General features: G+C 35.6%; 2 protein-coding genes across 2 annotated transcripts; both read left to right on the forward strand.

Moving 5' to 3' along the window:
- Positions 1-10921: 10921 nt before the first annotated feature.
- LOC114758743 (myelin transcription factor 1-like) lies at positions 10922-12137 on the forward strand. Its single transcript, XM_028947833.1, has 4 exons — positions 10922-11158; positions 11259-11441; positions 11519-11786; positions 12106-12137. The coding sequence occupies exons 1-4, from the start codon at positions 10922-10924 to the stop codon at positions 12135-12137; spliced, it is 720 nt and encodes a 239-aa protein (XP_028803666.1).
- A 603-nt stretch (positions 12138-12740) lies between these two features.
- On the forward strand, positions 12741-13758 carry LOC114758783 (uncharacterized). The gene is made up of 3 exons (XM_028947877.1): positions 12741-12795; positions 13288-13397; positions 13488-13758. The coding sequence occupies exons 1-3, from the start codon at positions 12781-12783 to the stop codon at positions 13702-13704; spliced, it is 342 nt and encodes a 113-aa protein (XP_028803710.1). The 5' UTR covers positions 12741-12780; the 3' UTR covers positions 13705-13758.
- Positions 13759-17845: the final 4087 nt, after the last annotated feature.

Here is a 17845-nt window from a genome sequence, read left to right on the forward strand (position 1 = left end):
TGCGATGCCCTTATGCTAAGTATATTTTGGCATACTTATTTTTTTTATTCCCCCTGCATAATCAGTTGAAATAATAATAAATAATTTCCCGTGGACGCATGAATTATTGCACTGTACACAAATAAGCACATAATTTATTTTGATTTATTTTGGTTGGATCAGAGATTCATTGGCATTGTCCCACTGCAGAAACAATAATACCATTAGGAATTAACACAAACTACAGCACAGTGTAGTGCCACGAGTCAATAGGCAACAAAGAACCACAGTCTCCCCAAACATTGAATCATTAGATATTTAAATAAATTAGCCCTACGTGCCGGGAAATAATAATGCCATAATATAGTAATGATGCCAAAAAAAAAAAAAAATTGCCTTGAGCCCCACCTTGCACGTGGGCACTAGCATAGAAGTTTCCATCATGGCAGCCAAATGTTCGTTGCCACTAAATACACCTAGCCTTGTGTGTCTGCTGCTGGCTACTTAGACCATACGGTGAAACCGTCTACAAGTATCAATTTTGTGGTGCCTTGTTCTGGTTCGGTGAGCACCACAAGTGATGCTCTTCTGCCGAATACCCGCTCACTACAGAAAAAATATGTATTTTGTAGCGGTTAAAATAAAACATTTCTAACGGTTACAAAAACCGCTAGAAAATCAAGTGCAAGAAAAAATTAAATGAATTTGTTATTAGTTAATTGCTTTTATGCGAATGACTTATATTTAGAAACAGAATGGTACATCATTTGATAGTAGCGAACATGGTTTGTTGCAAAGCACGTTTAATTAATGCAAGCATGCTTCATACAAATTCCCAAAGAAAAAAATATTACGCTTCATTAACTCTATTTTAAAATTTAACAACTTTTCAACTTTATCCCTATTTAATATGCATTATACATCATGTAAATAAAGTCAACATAATAATAAATTGAGAGTAAAATTATCCATCCATAGAAAAAATTTATCTCAATACTTTATAAATAGGACTAAAAAATGTCTTCTATCTCTGCCCTGTAAATATGTTTTTACGTCAACATGTTAAAGGTGTGGGGATTGATCTTATCCCCACACTATTTCATTATAAATTCTTATTAAATTCATGTTTTACATATGGGGATTGCAACATGATGAGTAAAAATAAAGAACATTGTTAAATCGTTCGACTTGCAACATGTTTCATCATGGTTTATATAAATTTAAAAAAAAAAAAAAAAAAAAAACCCTATAAATTTCGTTTGGAAATCTTGAAAGCTCATATTGTGCAAGCTAACTAATTAGTGGTGCCTCACAATTTATGGATACTGATTGCTCCTGTCCTCTCCTCCACACGTCCCTTGTCTGATATTTTTTTTTCCCCACGTTTTCAATAACACTCTTCTTTTTCTCGTATGTCCTATCTTTCCCGCAACATCAATGCATTATTTGGAATTTATTTGTTGTTTTTTATAATTATGTACTACTAAATATCAAAACTAACTAATAAAACTCACTCTTATCTATGATGATCTGTTGGGAGTTTGCCCTAACAAAATGTCTTGTGAGCCAAATGCTTTCTCTCGTAGGTCCTTTGAAAATGTCATCCTCCCCGGATGTTATTTTTATCATCTTACAGGCAAAATATTCATTTGATTAATTATTTTTCACTTATGGTAAAAAAAAAAATAAAGATTAATTTTTTTTTTTTACTCGAATACAGAACAAAAAAATCTTCTTATATATCGAGCTCCTAGTAGATATTTCGTTGGAAATGAAATGGAAATACTCCTCCAGTTCTAAATATAAGACCCACTTTTTAATCTCTGTAATATTCACATGCACTCTTGCATCAGGTGTATTACAAGACACATATTTATCGAGTTCTAGTACAGAAAGCGATTGCAGGATGAACATGGAGAAATTCATAAGCTTATTCTGTATATAACAGTTCATAGTAGAAGAGAAAATATCATAACTAAAATGTACTGAACATAAATCTAAAAGAGTCAGGATAGAACCTTTTGCATGCTTGAACATGCGGATAAAATCATTCCATCTTCTGATCCAGAGATTAACAAATTTTAATTCAATGACAATAGGAACAGCAAGGATCATACTTGTAATTGCATATATTACGAAGGCTATGATACCATGTAAATAAATTATTTTAATGACTATAACTTTCAAGCTAGGGGGCAAGACCAGTTTTGTTATTAATTCTAATAACAGTTCACAAATAAAATCCATGATCAGCAATTCAAGAGAAATAAAATCTAGTGTCAATAATGGCTTCCATTTTCATGCGGAAAACATATGTCAAGGGGGGGTCATCATTAGAATCAACAGTAGAGATTAATTCAGGATGGGGACATAAAGAATGGTTATTTAGTTGAGTATCGTATGCCGTCGTATTAGTCTACTGGTCACAATTAAGCGATTTGAAATTTAATAAATTTGCCTTAAAAAAATATTGGACAATTATAATTAAATTTCTCCCCCATTAAGACAAGCAGCGTTATTTTGGTAACTCCGTTTTTGTGCGTTCATTATATGCTTCTTATGCTTAATATGAAATTTCAGCATTTCGCCTTCAAATAAAATAATATGCATTTATAATAAATTGCGGCCAATTTAGAAATGCGATGCCCTTATGCTAAGTATATTTTGGCATACTTATTTTTTTTATTCCCCCTGCATAATCAGTTGAAATAATAATAAATAATTTCCCGTGGACGCATGAATTATTGCACTGTACACAAATAAGCACATAATTTATTTTGATTTATTTTGGTTGGATCAGAGATTCATTGGCATTGTCCCACTGCAGAAACAATAATACCATTAGGAATTAACACAAACTACAGCACAGTGTAGTGCCACGAGTCAATAGGCAACAAAGAACCACAGTCTCCCCAAACATTGAATCATTAGATATTTAAATAAATTAGCCCTACGTGCCGGGAAATAATAATGCCATAATATAGTAATGATGCCAAAAAAAAAAAAAATTGCCTTGAGCCCCACCTTGCACGTGGGCACTAGCATAGAAGTTTCCATCATGGCAGCCAAATGTTCGTTGCCACTAAATACACCTAGCCTTGTGTGTCTGCTGCTGGCTACTTAGACCATACGGTGAAACCGTCTACAAGTATCAATTTTTTGGTGCCTTGTTCTGGTTCGGTGAGCACCACAAGTGATGCTCTTCTGCCGAATACCCGCTCACTACAGAAAAAATATGTATTTTGTAGCGGTTAAAATAAAACATTTCTAGCGGTTTTAACCGCAACAAATGTTATTTGTTGCGGTTACAAAAACCACTAAAAAATCAAATGCAAGAAAAAATTTCTAGCGGTTATGGCAACCGCTACACAGTATGATCAAAACGCCAGAAACTTTCTAGTGGTTAATTAACTGCTAGAAAAATCTAGTAGTAGGAGACGAAATTTCTAGCGGATAGAAACCGCTGGAATAAGCAAAAAAAATTTTAACGGTTATATAACCGCTGGAAAGTTCTGAACGAAATCAAATTTGGCCGGGAAATTAAATTTTTGAATTGGCGCTAAAACATTTCTTGCGGTTTGAACCGCTAGGAATTTGGCGCAAAATTTAAATTTCACGAAATTTATCCCACTATTTTTTTTTATTTCTAGCAGTTTTGAACCGCTAGAAATGTTTTTCCAGGCACAAAAAAAATTTGTGGTTTTTTATTATTGGAAAATATAATATTATAAATTTAAAAACCATTAAATAGATTATATTGGAGAATTTTTGTTAATTTGTATAATTAGTTATGTATTACTTTTCATATATTTGAATTTTGTAATAAACAATATGTAATTAAATTATGAGTGTGTCAAAAGAAGTGAATTTAATTTAATAAGATAATTGATTTGAAGATTTAATAAGATAATTGAATTGAAGATGGGATAGTTTATAATATTGAACTTAAACTGTTATGTTGAGAAGTATTTGATTCAGTTGGAGAGGGCATGACAAGTGTGAAGAAGAAAAATGTGAAAGAAAAAGAGAAATAAATATGTTAGTAAATTATAAGTAAAGACAAATAAAAGATATAAGGACTTATAAAATAAAATTCATTTACCATATAGTGAAAAGAAAGAAACCACCATATGAGAGAGTAAGAAAAAAAAAAAAGAAGAGAGAATTATTAGGAAGAATAAGAGAGGAAAGAAAAGAGATGGGGTAAATGAATGTAGAAGTGATATGATATTTTTAGAGATCAGCGACACATTTGTAGAGGTTTTTTTGTAACGTTTTGGTGCATTTTGTAGCTGTTTGTCCTTTTTCTAGTGTATAAGTAACCGCTAGTATTTGTAGCGGTTTGAAATTTGTAGCGGTTACCTAACCGCTACAAATAATAATTTTTTATTTTTTAAAAATCTAAACAAATTTTAATTTATACATATGTATTTATGGGAGGAAAATTTTTTTAATAATAAATTTGTAGCTGTTATGTAACCACTACAAATTATAATTTTTTATTTTTTAAAAAGCTAAACCAATTTTAATTTATACATATGTATTTATGGAAGGAAAAGTTTTTTTAATATTAAAAATTTTTTAAAATTTTTTTTTAAAAAAATTTTGATGTTGCTATTCTTCATGCATGAAAGGAAAAGTTGTATTTATATAATGGTCAATTTTTTGTAAATTTCTAGCGGTTTCAACGAATAGAAATTTTTGTAACAGTTCATAACCGTTAGAAAATTTGCACCATGACGAAATTTGAATGTAACAACGGTTGTACAATTTCTAATGATTTAGAACCATACAAATTTTTTTGATTTTCTAGTGGTTATAAACCACTAAAAACTCAAGGAGGGAAATTTGAACTTGGCTTGAATTTTCTAGCGATTCAAGAATCGCTAGAAATAATATAATATTTTTAAAAATTAAATATTCCAAAAGTATTTTAAATACTCTGCAATAAATTATTAACATTTTTAGTATAATGTATTAATTAATACTTGATATAAACAAAATTATTAACAAATTATTAATATTTATAAATATTTATTAAATTAATAAATTCTATGATTTGTTAAATGTTAAAATACATATTTCAAGAATAAATTTTAATGTTAAAAGAATATATGTTTAACATGTTTTATGTATTAATTAATAAATTATAGAAATATTTTAATTATACAAATAAATAATTAATAAATTTAATTAATAAACTAATAAATAATTATAGAAATATTTAAATTATAGAAATAAATTGTAGAAATATTTTAATTAATTAACATTTTTAACATGTTTAATAAATTTTAATGTTTATATAGTAATAAATTAATAAATATTTTAATGTTAATTAATACTTGACATAAGTAAAATTATAGAAATAAATAATTAAAATAAAAAATAAACATAAAATTTAAATAAATATCTAAATAGAATATAAAATCATAAAATCAAAATTCAAATAAAATCCTATACAATGAAAATAGGGGAAATCAGGGGTGAGGGGCAGAAGCAGCATCATCGTGATCGTCCTCCACTGGATCCTCCTGTTGGGGGTGGGCAGGCTGCTGAACGTGCTAGGGCTGGACTGGCTGATGGGAGGCAGGGTCGAGACTGGTGGCAGGCGTATGTCGGGGATCTCAGGAATCGGGATGTTCGGAGCCATACTGATCATCACATCACGCATAGTCATAGCAGCTACCTTGAACTGGTTAAGCTGCAACTGGAACTGAGCATCACACTCCTGCAACTGACGATCACGCTCCTGCAACTGACGATCACGCTCCTGTAACTGACAATCACACTCCCCGATCCTGGCCTCCATCCTGCCTCGATGCTAGCCTCCAACTCTTGTCTGAGCTCCTCTCGCAACTCCTCTGAGGATGAGGAACCCGACGGCTTCACTCCCGCGCTCGCCCGAGAGCTCCCCACAGTATATGAAGGGCCAGCGCCACCTGAGCAGGACAACCTAGTCAGTGTACGTCCAAGTCCGAGCCCGTTAACTCGACTAGGGTCCTACGCCCGGCCACGACCTACTAAAAGTGAGGCGGTGGGATCCAAGGCAGACCCCTAGGACTCACGCAGCTCGGTGTCGACCTGAGTCATCCATGCCTATCAAAATTAATATAAAGAGGCTAATTAGTATGAAATGATATTTATACTGTGATATTATATTAATATTTAATTCATTACTTATCGCTATCTCCTCAACCTCATCCGACACATGCCTGTCTCGATGTCTATACAAAATCGGCCACATCTCGCCATAAGTGGGCGTGTATCCCCGCTCCTGCTATGTCTTTTCCCTTTGTAAATGAAATGAAAGAAATAATTAGTTACAAATCAAATACATATACATATTTAACAAATTTATTTCAAGTACTCACAATCTCGTCATAGGTGATCGCAAAGCTCCTAGATCCAACCCTATGACGTATCGTCTGATGCTTGATGCTCCCAGCATTTCTCGTGGAAAGAGCCTGAAGCAAAATGTAAAAAAATTAAATTAAATTAGTCAAATTGGACAAACAATGAAGAAATTATAATTAATACAATATTATCATACCATCTGGTCAGCCGACATCCTAAAATAGACGTAACTGGACCAATTTTGCTCCGGGACTCCACCAGGTACATCTGCCAGTATCTCTTGCAGGGGCTCGTCCCGTCATCTTTCTTCTCCCTCCACAGGTCGGCCCTCCTATTCTTCCATGCCACCCCAAGCCTCTTGATCGTGTCGGTCCTCAACTCCTCCCCCAGTATAAATTTACTTTGTGATTAAAACAATAAATTAAGTAAATAACAAGTTATAAACAAACAATTAAGTAATTTCAATAAAAATATATATTTATTTAACTAATTTAAAAATATTATAAATAAAATATAAATTATATCAATAACAAATCATAATTAAACAATTAAGTAATTTAAATGAAAATATATTTTTACTCAACTAATTTAAAATTATTATAAGTAATAAATTAATGAAATCAATAACAAATTATTTTCAAACAATAAAGTAATTTAAATAAAAAATACATATATTCATTTAACTACTTAACAAATAAAAAATTACAATCAAACAATTAAATAATTCGAAAGCAAAATATATAATCATTTATTTAAATTAAAAAAATTATAAATAATAATTTTATATTACCTTTATCATTTCCCGACCTTGCTGCTTCTTCTCTGAGGTGATCTTCTTCCAGTCCTGCACGTAGATGAAGAACAGCGTCCACTGCTGACTAAGAAGGCGCATGTACTTGTTGTACAATTAGCCACTTTTCTTTGTCAGTTGGCCCAACTCATTGAACGGCACAACCACCCGTTTGCTCGTCATCATAGACAGCTCTCTGGTTGTCAGCCTCCTATAGGACCTGTTCCCCTCCGAGTCTGCAAAATTTAATTAAGAAATAAATTATATATCAATGAATTAAAACAATTTCTATATAAATTAAATAGTTGTCAAATTTAAAAAAGTTAAATAAATACTTACCCTCAAATTCCACCTTAAAACCGGCCTGACGTCTGGGAGCAGGACGCTACTCAACATAGGGATTCTCATTCCCCTGAACCTGCTCCTCCTCCTCCTCAGCAGCATTAGCATCAGTATAGGATTGTTCATCCCCAGTAAAATGAGCCTCCTCAGTCCGCTCGATATCATCTTACTCCATAAAGCTAAGGAGATCCTCCTCATTGAGATCGTAGTCATGAATGCTAGGGAATGGCTCACCAACATTATAACCACCATCACGACGATCCTCCCTGGGTCCTGTCCTCTCAGGATCAACTGGCGCCTTCCCTGGTTGACGACTCATCCTAATAACAACAAATAGTAATTATTTATAAATAAAATAAAAAGAGAAATTATTTATAAACAAAAATATAATAAATTGAATAAAAAAATAAGAATAGAAATTATTTATAAATAAATTACTATTTCTACCTGAAAATAAGGATCTGCAATTGAATCTGAACTCGGATATGTTTCGTGGAGAGAATTCGGTAGAGCTTCGCTTCACGAACGAATGAAATAGTGAAAATGACCGTGGGGGTATATATAGGTAGTGAATTTCTAGCAGTTTTAACTAAATCGCTAGTCCCAAACTACTAGAAATTTCTAGCGGTTGTCGCTAAAACCGCTAGAAATGTCTAACGGTTGGTCGTAGCATTTAGGGCACCTCGGGAAATATATAAGGGAGAATGACATTAAGGTCCCACAGAACCAAAAATACAGCAAATAGGTCCCCTGAAATCTCATAATTTTTCTGAAGTCCCAAAGGGACTTAGATGCAATTTTCAGAATCTGGAAATTACCCTCTTGCCCTGGCTTATGAGATTCGAAAATGCTGAAGGGAGATTAGAGCCTCTGTTTTTCGTTCGACCGGAAGAAAGCTGAAACTGTGTTGTGCCTTCGTGCTGCTGGAAATCCAGTGAAAACCTACCGCAGTGCTCAAAGTCCCCTCACAACCCGCCGAAAATCGGAGGCTGAAGTGGTTGAATGCTCGTCGTGGTGGCTCTTTTGTTCGACCGAAGAAATTTGAATGGTCTCGGTGGCTTTGCGGTGCTAAAAAATCGGTGAAAACCCACCGTGGTGCTGAAAATCGACTCACAACCCGCCGGAAATAGTGACCCAAAGTCATTAAATGCTCGTCGTTGATATTGAGGAGAACAGCAAAGCAACAGCGATATTTCGTTTAGCTAATTTATATCACACTTGTAAGTACACTGTAAAATTAGAATATGAGCTGAATGATATTATTTATGATGAGTGGTAAATAATATGACCTGGTGTTAACTACCATATGTTGATGGATATATTGATTTGAAGGGCGCTACGACTTATGAGAGTTACTTGATTTATTTTGATTTTTTCCCAGTTGAGGCTTGCCCTAAAACCTTCTGTGATTGTAAACAAAATATACTATTTTTTTGCCCCGAACTGTAACAACTCTATTTATACGGTGTTGGACCCTCACATTTGATTTAATTTGCTTCCATATTAGATGACTCTTGCGTAAGTTTCTGGTACTTCATTATTTTGTTTTGGCTCAAGAACCTTTTTATAGGTTTTCATAGAGCGGCGGAGAAAGTGGTCCTTCTTTCCGAGTACAGTTTCCATTATAAATATGTGGCTGGGTCGATAAATTTGACATATTAAGTCCAGTTTCGCATTACACTGTCTATTTTTAATTGAGGAAGAAAATTGCATTGTGAATAGTATGTGTATTTTAATTTGAAGGCTCCTTCATGTCCGCTTCACTTTGGAATTAATTAATCAGAGACCATTTGTGTATAGTTTTGGTCCCACGTTCTCTTGCCTCCGACTATGAATGAAGTAGCTCATCATATCTCCCATGTTTGGTATACCGTATGTACAGTCATATGTGGTTCTTAATTACACATGCGCAATTAGTTTAGCAATTAGTAAGTTTGCTGGGATTGTTAAAGTTACAAAAATGAGCCTGAATAGTTGATATGCCTTGCTTGGAGTTCAAAGTATTTGTGAAGATTGTATGCTCTGGAGTGGTTACTATATTCCTTTGTGGGGATTTCTATTTCCATATTGATGATTGCGTCTGAAATATGCATTATGCAGCCATCCAAATGCATCATTATTTTTGTATATCTTTGTAGAAGTAGTGTGAGAAGTTTGCTCTGCTATGAAAGAGTTTGGGTTAAGGATTTGAGTAGAGTTGCCAGAAAGTTTGTATATTTATCACAAATCTCATAAATGAATGGATTTGTGCCAACAAGAACAATTGGAAAGAAATGTCCCTTTTTGCTGTTATGATGTTCATGAGTAGTACTAAGTGATTGATTTCATGCAACCAAGCCTGAAGCTTCCTCACATGTTTAAAGACACCATTCCAGCAATATGTGTAATTAATACTGAATGCTAATTATAGTAATAGTGAAATCAGATTTTTAATGAAGAAGAACAGGAACGTTTGGTGTAAGTGCATGAAGGGTTTGATGTAATCTGTGTATGATTTGAAACAAGAAGCAAAACAGAAAAGCAGGAAAATAATTACTTGATTTTTATTTGATCATATCTTTGAATGTAGCAAGAAATAATTTTGGCATGATTGATGGTTTTATTTATGGGAATGGATTTAGTGCTGTTTGATCCATCACTTTTAATTTGATCCATCATTTGTTATCATGCCACATCTGCATTCAAGTGTTAGATTTTTTTTCTCTCTATTTGGTAGTGCTTTTAAATCAATTTTCTTTTCTATATCTAGGAAGCTTTGTATCTCTACAAAAGTTGAGTAGGAATCTAAGAAGAATTGAAGTTCATTATACTGGTCTTGTTTTGCAGGTTAAGAAGATGGGGAAGGATAGAACCAACAAAAGTGGACAAAGAAGCTGTAATTTTTCTGGTTATGCCTTGTTTACAGAGGAATTCCATAAGAAAAGCTCGAGGAAGTATGAATCACTTGAATCCAGGAATCAACATGTGAGAAATGCTTGGGACAAATTATCTGAGCAACAAAAAGAGGAATATTGTAAAAGGGCCAAGGAACAAAGAGCTCCCACAAAGTCCAAAAAGTATATAGTTCCTTTCTACACAAGATGTGCACCTAAACAGTTCATCCAAGTTTGCAAGCATATCAAAGAGAGGAAGGAACTAATGGACAGGCTAAAAAAGATAGGTTTTGATAAGTTGATTGAAGTATGTTGCCACACAATTCAAAGAGAATTGTGTGGAGAGTTTATGTGTGCATTCGACCTTCCAACAAAAAGCATTTCCATAAGAGGGAAGAGAAGGAAAATGAGGGCAAATGATGTGCATGACTTTATGGGGCTGCCAATAAAGGGAGAAGAGATTAAAGTAGCTGTGAGTGGTGAAGATGAAGTGTTCAAGCAATGGAGGGTTGTGTATGGTAATGTTCCATACAAGAAGATAGCATCATTGTTGACTGAGGACAAACAAGATGAAAATTTTGAGATGCTGTTTGTCATGTATGCATTGGGAACATTGTTGTGTCCTAATGCCAGTATTTGTGTCACTGATTATTTGTTGAAGGTCATACTATCAACCAAGGATAGATTGGGTCAGTTTGATTGGTCATCTTATGTGCTGAATGAACTATACAAGGGCATTGGAGTGTACAAAAAACAATTAGAAAAAGGCAAGTTGACTGAAAAGAAGAAGAATGTGCCAGGTTGTCTATACTTCCTACAAGTAAGTGCTATTATAATTTGTATATTTCTGTTATCATTTCATTTTATGGTCTGAATGTTGTCAATGGCTGCTGTTAACTTATCATTCATGTGACATGCAGATGTATTGTCTACAAAAGTTTCCACTGGGGGAAACAAAAGCTTCACATGTTGAGCATACTCTTTCATTTTGGGATGAAAAGAAAGTGCAGCAAAGAGTTAACATGGAGAAGGAGAGCGATCAAGGAATATTGCATCTGGCTAGTCAAGCCACCAATTTTGATGCAGAAAATTTAACTCACCCGGTAAGTGGACTTGGAGGCTTAATGTACATTTTTTTTCTGTTGCTTACATATTAAAGTTCTGAATTTTACTTGTATAGGAGATCAAGAAAACATATGCCCGATTAGTGTCAATGCTGGGAGAGGAGATGATGGCCCTTCAGTCAAGACTAATGAAGGATAGTGGCAGTGCAAGTGAAGAGGAGAAAGATGATGATGAAGAATCTAAATCAGAAGAGGAAAAAGGGGTCAAAGGAAGTGAATCGGAGGAAGAGGAAATTGAGGAAGAAGGAACTGAATCGGAAGAGGATAGAAATGAAGAAGAAGAACAAAAAACTCAATCAGAAAAGGAGATGGGTGGAGAAGAAAGTGAAAGAGAAGAAGAGAATGAAGAGGTGAAAGAGCTAGAAGAGGACAAAGAAGAGAAAGAACAAAAAAGAAGAGAAGAAGAGGATGAAGAGGACAAAGGAGAAGAAGAAGACAAAGAAGATGAAGAAGGAAATGCAGGAGAAGAAGAGAATGAAGAGGATGAAGAGGACAAGCAAGGGGAAGGGAAAAAATATGAGGAAATCAACAAGGGTCATAAGCAAGGGCAAGGCTCTTAGGTCTCCATTTCTGGAAATCAAAACTAAGCCTGGGAAAAAGAGAACAATGAATGATAAGCAAGCTTTATTTGACATGTGTACAGTAAGGTGTGATGAAGAGGACCAAAAGCAGTAAGTATTATGTTTTGGTGTCCAAATTTATATTATGTTACAGAATTTACTGACTTCATAATTGTTTTATTTACATTAGATACTTTGTATCGATGTATGGATACTTTCTAACCTGTGGTGAGCTGCAATGTCTCCAACGTAGAAGATGGATAAACGATAGGGTAAGTCACATGTATATAGTTAACATTAGAATGAGTTATTTGATGGTAAAGAGTTGTAATTTCTTTATATTGTCATTTCAGTTTATGACTATGGTGGCAAAGACATTTGTTGGAGATCAAAAGGATAAAGAGGGGAGAGTGAACCGGCATATATTTTCTGCAGATTTCATGCAAAAAATGGTAGCCAATCCTTTAAGATGGAAATGGGAGGACCATGAAAGGGAAATATTACCTAAATATATTGGGTACAATATAGGGGATTGCGATTTCCTTTTCGGTCCTACATTATTTGAAGATCATTGGTTTTGTTATGTGTTGGAGATAAAAACCATGACCTTCTATGCCCTTGACTCCTTGGTTGATAGCATCACATTCATAAGATTACAAGCAGAGGAAGAAGAAGCAAAGAAGAAGGGGGGTGAGCAGCAACATGATGTGAAGAAGAAAAAGAGGACGACTAAAGGGCACTTCAATCCCAAACACTTTATGGCAACACAGACTGTGTGTATTTATTTGCTGCTGTCATACTTGTCAATGACTAGTCTTATAGTTGTCACTAGCAGTCTGCGTAGTTGTCATTGCATGCTCTGTTAGTTGTCACTAGATGCTGTGTTAGTTGTCACTGGATGCTATGTTAGTTGTTATCACGTGTCCTGTTAGTTGTCATTGGATGCTGTGTTAGTTGTCATCACATGCTATGTTAGTTGTCACTGGATGCTCAGTTGACTAGATGTTGTGTTAGTTGTCACTGCATACTCTATTAGTTGTCACTGCATGCTCTGGTAGTTGTCATTGCATGCTCTGTTACTTGTCACTGGATGCTGTTACTTCTCAGTGGATGCTCTGTTAGTTGTTAGTGGATGCTGTTTTTTGTTACTGGATGCTTTGTCCCTTGTCACTGGATGCTGTGTTACTTGTCACAATATGCTATGTCCCTTGTCACTGGATGTTGTGTTGTTAGTAAAACCTTTTGATTATGTGTTTTTTTTGTAGATGAACTGTTTCCATACGATGTTGCGTGCTGTTAAGCCAGAATTGTTTGCCAATGAGGACAACATTGGCAACGAAGTGAAATGGGCTAAAGTTTATGTGCAGAATGATACGTGAGTGTAGTTGTTCTGTTTGATTGTGTTATGTTGTGTTTGTTCACAATAAAAATTGCATGCTGCTTACATATTGAATTTGCTTGGCAGTGATTCATGTGGAGTTCATGTCCTCTCTTGGCTACAAGAGTGGGATGGCACTGCTCGTGATGCTGCAGGATATACCATGCCACGATACTCCAATGATGAATTGCAAGAGTTGAAGGTTGGCTGTTTGTGGTGGTTGGTTACCCATCCCCATAATGAACATAGGGATGAAGTGATGTCACTGCTATCGGACTATAACAAGAGCAAGAGGAGGAGATAGAGGAGTCAATTAATTTTTTGTTATGTTATGCCAGGATGTGTTGTGAGATGATTGGCACCTAAGGGTCTGAGCCATGAGTGGCAATAGCTTAATGGTCAATAGGTCCTTTTGTAACAAACTGATCAAATTATGTTTATAATATTATTACCTTTGTTATTAGATGTTATGATACCAATTTCTTGGGCACAAGTCACATTTTTATTTTTGTTATTTTATATCTTTATTGATATCGATAAATTTATGTAATATTAATAAGTAATATAACATGAGTTAATGACAAGTGATATAACAAGTTATGTAACCATTGACAAGTCACATTGCCACCAATGACAAGCCATGGTGCCACCAACGACAAGTCAGTGTGCTACTATTGACAAGTCATAGTGCCACCAATGACAAGTCCGTGTGCCACCATTGACAAGCCATGGCGCCACCAACGACAAGTCAGTGTGCTACTATTGACAAGTCATAGTGCCACCAATGACAAGTCCGTGTGCCACCATTGACAAGCCATGGTGCCACCAACGACAAGTCAGTGTGCTACCATTGACAAGTCAGTGTGCCACCAACGACAAGTCAGTGTGCCACCAACGACAAGTCAGTGTGCCACCATTGAGTCATAGTGCCACTATTGATAAGCCACATTGCCACCAATGACAAGTCCGTGTGCCACCAACGACAAGTCATAGTGCCACCATTGACAAGTCAGTGTGCTACCATTGACAAGTCAGTGTGCCACCAACGACAAGTCAGTGTGCCACCATTGACAAGTCATAGTGCCACTATTGATAAGCCACATTGGCACCAATGACAAGTTCGTGTACCACCAATGACAAGCCATGGTGCCACCAATGACAAGTCAGTGTGCTACCATTGACAAATCATAACGCCACCATTGACAAGTTACATTGCCACCAACGACAAGTCCGTGTGCCACCATTAACAAGCCATGGTGCCACCAACGACAAGTCAGTGTGCTACCATTGACAAGTCACAATGCCACCATTGACAAGTCACATTGCCACCAATGACAAGTCCGTGTGCCACCAACGACAAGTCATAGTGCCACCATTGACAAGTCACAGGGCCACCATTGACAAGTCTTAGTGCCACCATTGACAGGTCTTAGTGCCATGATTGACAAGTCACTATGCCACCATTGACAAGTCACAGTGCTACCATTGACACTTCATTAATAATGATTATATATGACAATATAACCAAAAATATAATATGACACAGTGATTGAGAATATCATATGTTACTAAAACAAGTTATGTAACTTGAATTCATATTGTTGACAACTTACATCAGCAAATTAATTGACAAGTGACAGTGCTCCGTTGACAAGTCATAATAGGTCTAATGACAATACAAGGTGCAGGTAATGACAACTTAAATGACAGCAGAATCTAACATGCCAATTCATAGTCAACTTTCATTTACACCTTCATATACATGAAACTACACCTAATTCACAACCCATCCCAAAAAAACACAGGGGTTGCATGTAATTACGAGAAACTAACTATTGGTATGTATCCATTTACAAAAAATTCCCTTCACACCCATTTACAAAATATTCCCTTCACATTCATATACAAAAAATAGCTGATTTCATTATGTTCTCAGATGGGATTTGGGTTCTTGCATGTCTTGGCAGTGTGTCCAGGCTCTTTGCATCTTCCACAATGATAAACCTTCTTATTTTGAAACTGAGATTCTATTCTATTAATCCTTGGCCTTCCTGGAGGCCTTCTAGTTATGGGTGGATGCAAGAATGTTTGAGTCAATTTATGAGTCACAGTAGGCGCATCCGGCTGTGGACAATCATGCGTTGCAATTGGCCTCATGCTATTTTCATATATTTTCTCCTGTGTGGACAATTTATAACAGTCATCTATATAATCATACACGCTACGGTGAACTAGCTTGATTGCCGCACATGCATGTGGACAAGGTATTCCACTCATTTGCCATGCCAAACATGTGCATCTATGAGAAATAAGATCAACAGTCACATAAATGATGCGTCCCTCACGCATTGTTTGCACCGAAATATGGTCATCACCATAATATGTTGCCTCCATATACGCACCTCTTGCTATTTGTTCCGACAACTTTGATTCAATATTAGGCCCTATACCATTTTTCCAGCTTCTCATCCCCATTTTGCTAGCAACCATCTTCTTGGCCAACTTCTCTTGATGCTCTTGTATCAAAACCGGCAAGACATGCTTCCTTTCTTTTAACATCCATGCATTAAAAGACTCAGCAAGATTATTGGTGATGTTATCCCATCTCTTAAAAGGAAATTTACTTTGCGCCCATCTATCCACATCCCCATCAGATTCAACCCATTGTGCCAATTGTGGACAAAACAATCTTAAATTTCCCATTGCAACATTAAACTCATTGTCATGCCTTGCATATACAATTCCATCAAGTAAATTAAGTGCATTCTCCTTGTTATTTTCTGAGGTTCGTCTCACACCTCTATTGATTTTCACATACTGCGCACTATAATTTTCTTTCACATGTCGATAGCAAAAAGCATGTCTCTCACCATCAAATACTGTCCTAACAGCACCGATGATAGCATTACTCCGATCTGAGACAATTGTCACTTGTGCTGATCTGGTTATCTCCTTCAAATTCTGTAGAAACCAAGTCCACTCATCAATTGTTTCTCCGCTAACAATACCATATGCTAAGGGAAACAACTCATTGTCTGCATCAAATGCACAAGCAGATAATAAAGTTCCTTTGTAAGGACCACTCAAATGACATCCATCTATATAAATAATTGGTCTACAACCTTGCACAAAGCCTTTAACTGAGCATCCATATGCAATGAAGAGCCTCTCAAATCGGTTGCTATCTGAGCCTTCCCATCTTGCAACTGTATCACGATCAATTTCCATTAATCTCTCACACATCCAAGGGATTACCTTATAAGAATCTTCTACTCGACCATGTAATTCTGTTAATGCTCTCTTCCTGACCCTATATGCTTGAGTATAGTTCAATTGCACTCCATATTCTTTATACAAGTCCTTTCTAATTTCATTAGGACTCTTGTCAACATTGCACCTCAAGTCATCAATGACAATTGAAGCAGCTAAATTTGACCTTCCTGAGTGGGAAACAATTAAGGTGTCCTGTGCATGATGAATGTGTTCACTTTTGTATGTTCTGATAGTTAAAAACTCAGTATCTTGATGTGCTCCCATTGAATATGCACCCATATACCATGGACAACCATCAACCTTGCACTTCACAATGATCTTTTGCTGATTATTCTTAATAAAAAGGTATGAAAACTTCTGGGATAGGCTGTACTTGTATAATGTTTCTCAAAGAGCAGTGGCATTTGGAAATATTTGTCCTTCTCCAATAATCAAATCCTTCCATTTTGTGGAATTCATTTGTGGTGTAGGTGTTGGGATCATTTCAACAGCACAAGGAATTGATGATGGCTCCCCAATCACATCAAATGAGGTAGGTGGAGACATAGACAATTCATTGACACCTCCAAATGATTGATCAATCCTGCAGGAAATGACAAGTCAGGGTGCATGCATTGACAAGTTGATAGCAAGACAGTAACAACTGACATACCAAGAAATGGCAATAACAGATTTGTTAAACTAAACTTACACATCTTGCTCCTCCATTGTATTATCCCTTGTTGCTTCTGTGTGGTCCTTATTTCCAGTCTCTTCTACATACACATGACCGCTTTTTTCATTGAACTTTATTAAATGTTCTACCCCATCATCATCTACCAACTCCACAAAAGTTTTTTTATCAAATACAACTGAGAATTTCAAAAGAAATAAGTTGGTTTCTTTTCCAGTAAATGATGATATAATCTCCTTCAATTCTTCATAACTTGTGCCCTCTTTTATATTTGTTGTTCTTACACTACCTCCCACATATCTCATATCATCTTCTCCATCATTTATAAATTTTTCACCTATGTGAACAAAGCAAAATAGATGCTTTCTAGATGTACCTGCCATCAGTAATTTAAACCTGCATCAAGAATCACGCAACTGTCATTGACAAGTCAAGGAGCTATATTAACAACTGTCGCGGCACGTGTTAACAACTATCGCGGCCTGATTGACAACACAAT

The sequence above is a fragment of the Neltuma alba genome, unplaced genomic scaffold (assembly GCF_004799145.2).
Source record: "Neltuma alba isolate B1F8T4 unplaced genomic scaffold, ASM479914v2 tig00010746_pilon, whole genome shotgun sequence".
Taxonomy (NCBI): domain Eukaryota; kingdom Viridiplantae; phylum Streptophyta; class Magnoliopsida; order Fabales; family Fabaceae; genus Neltuma; species Neltuma alba.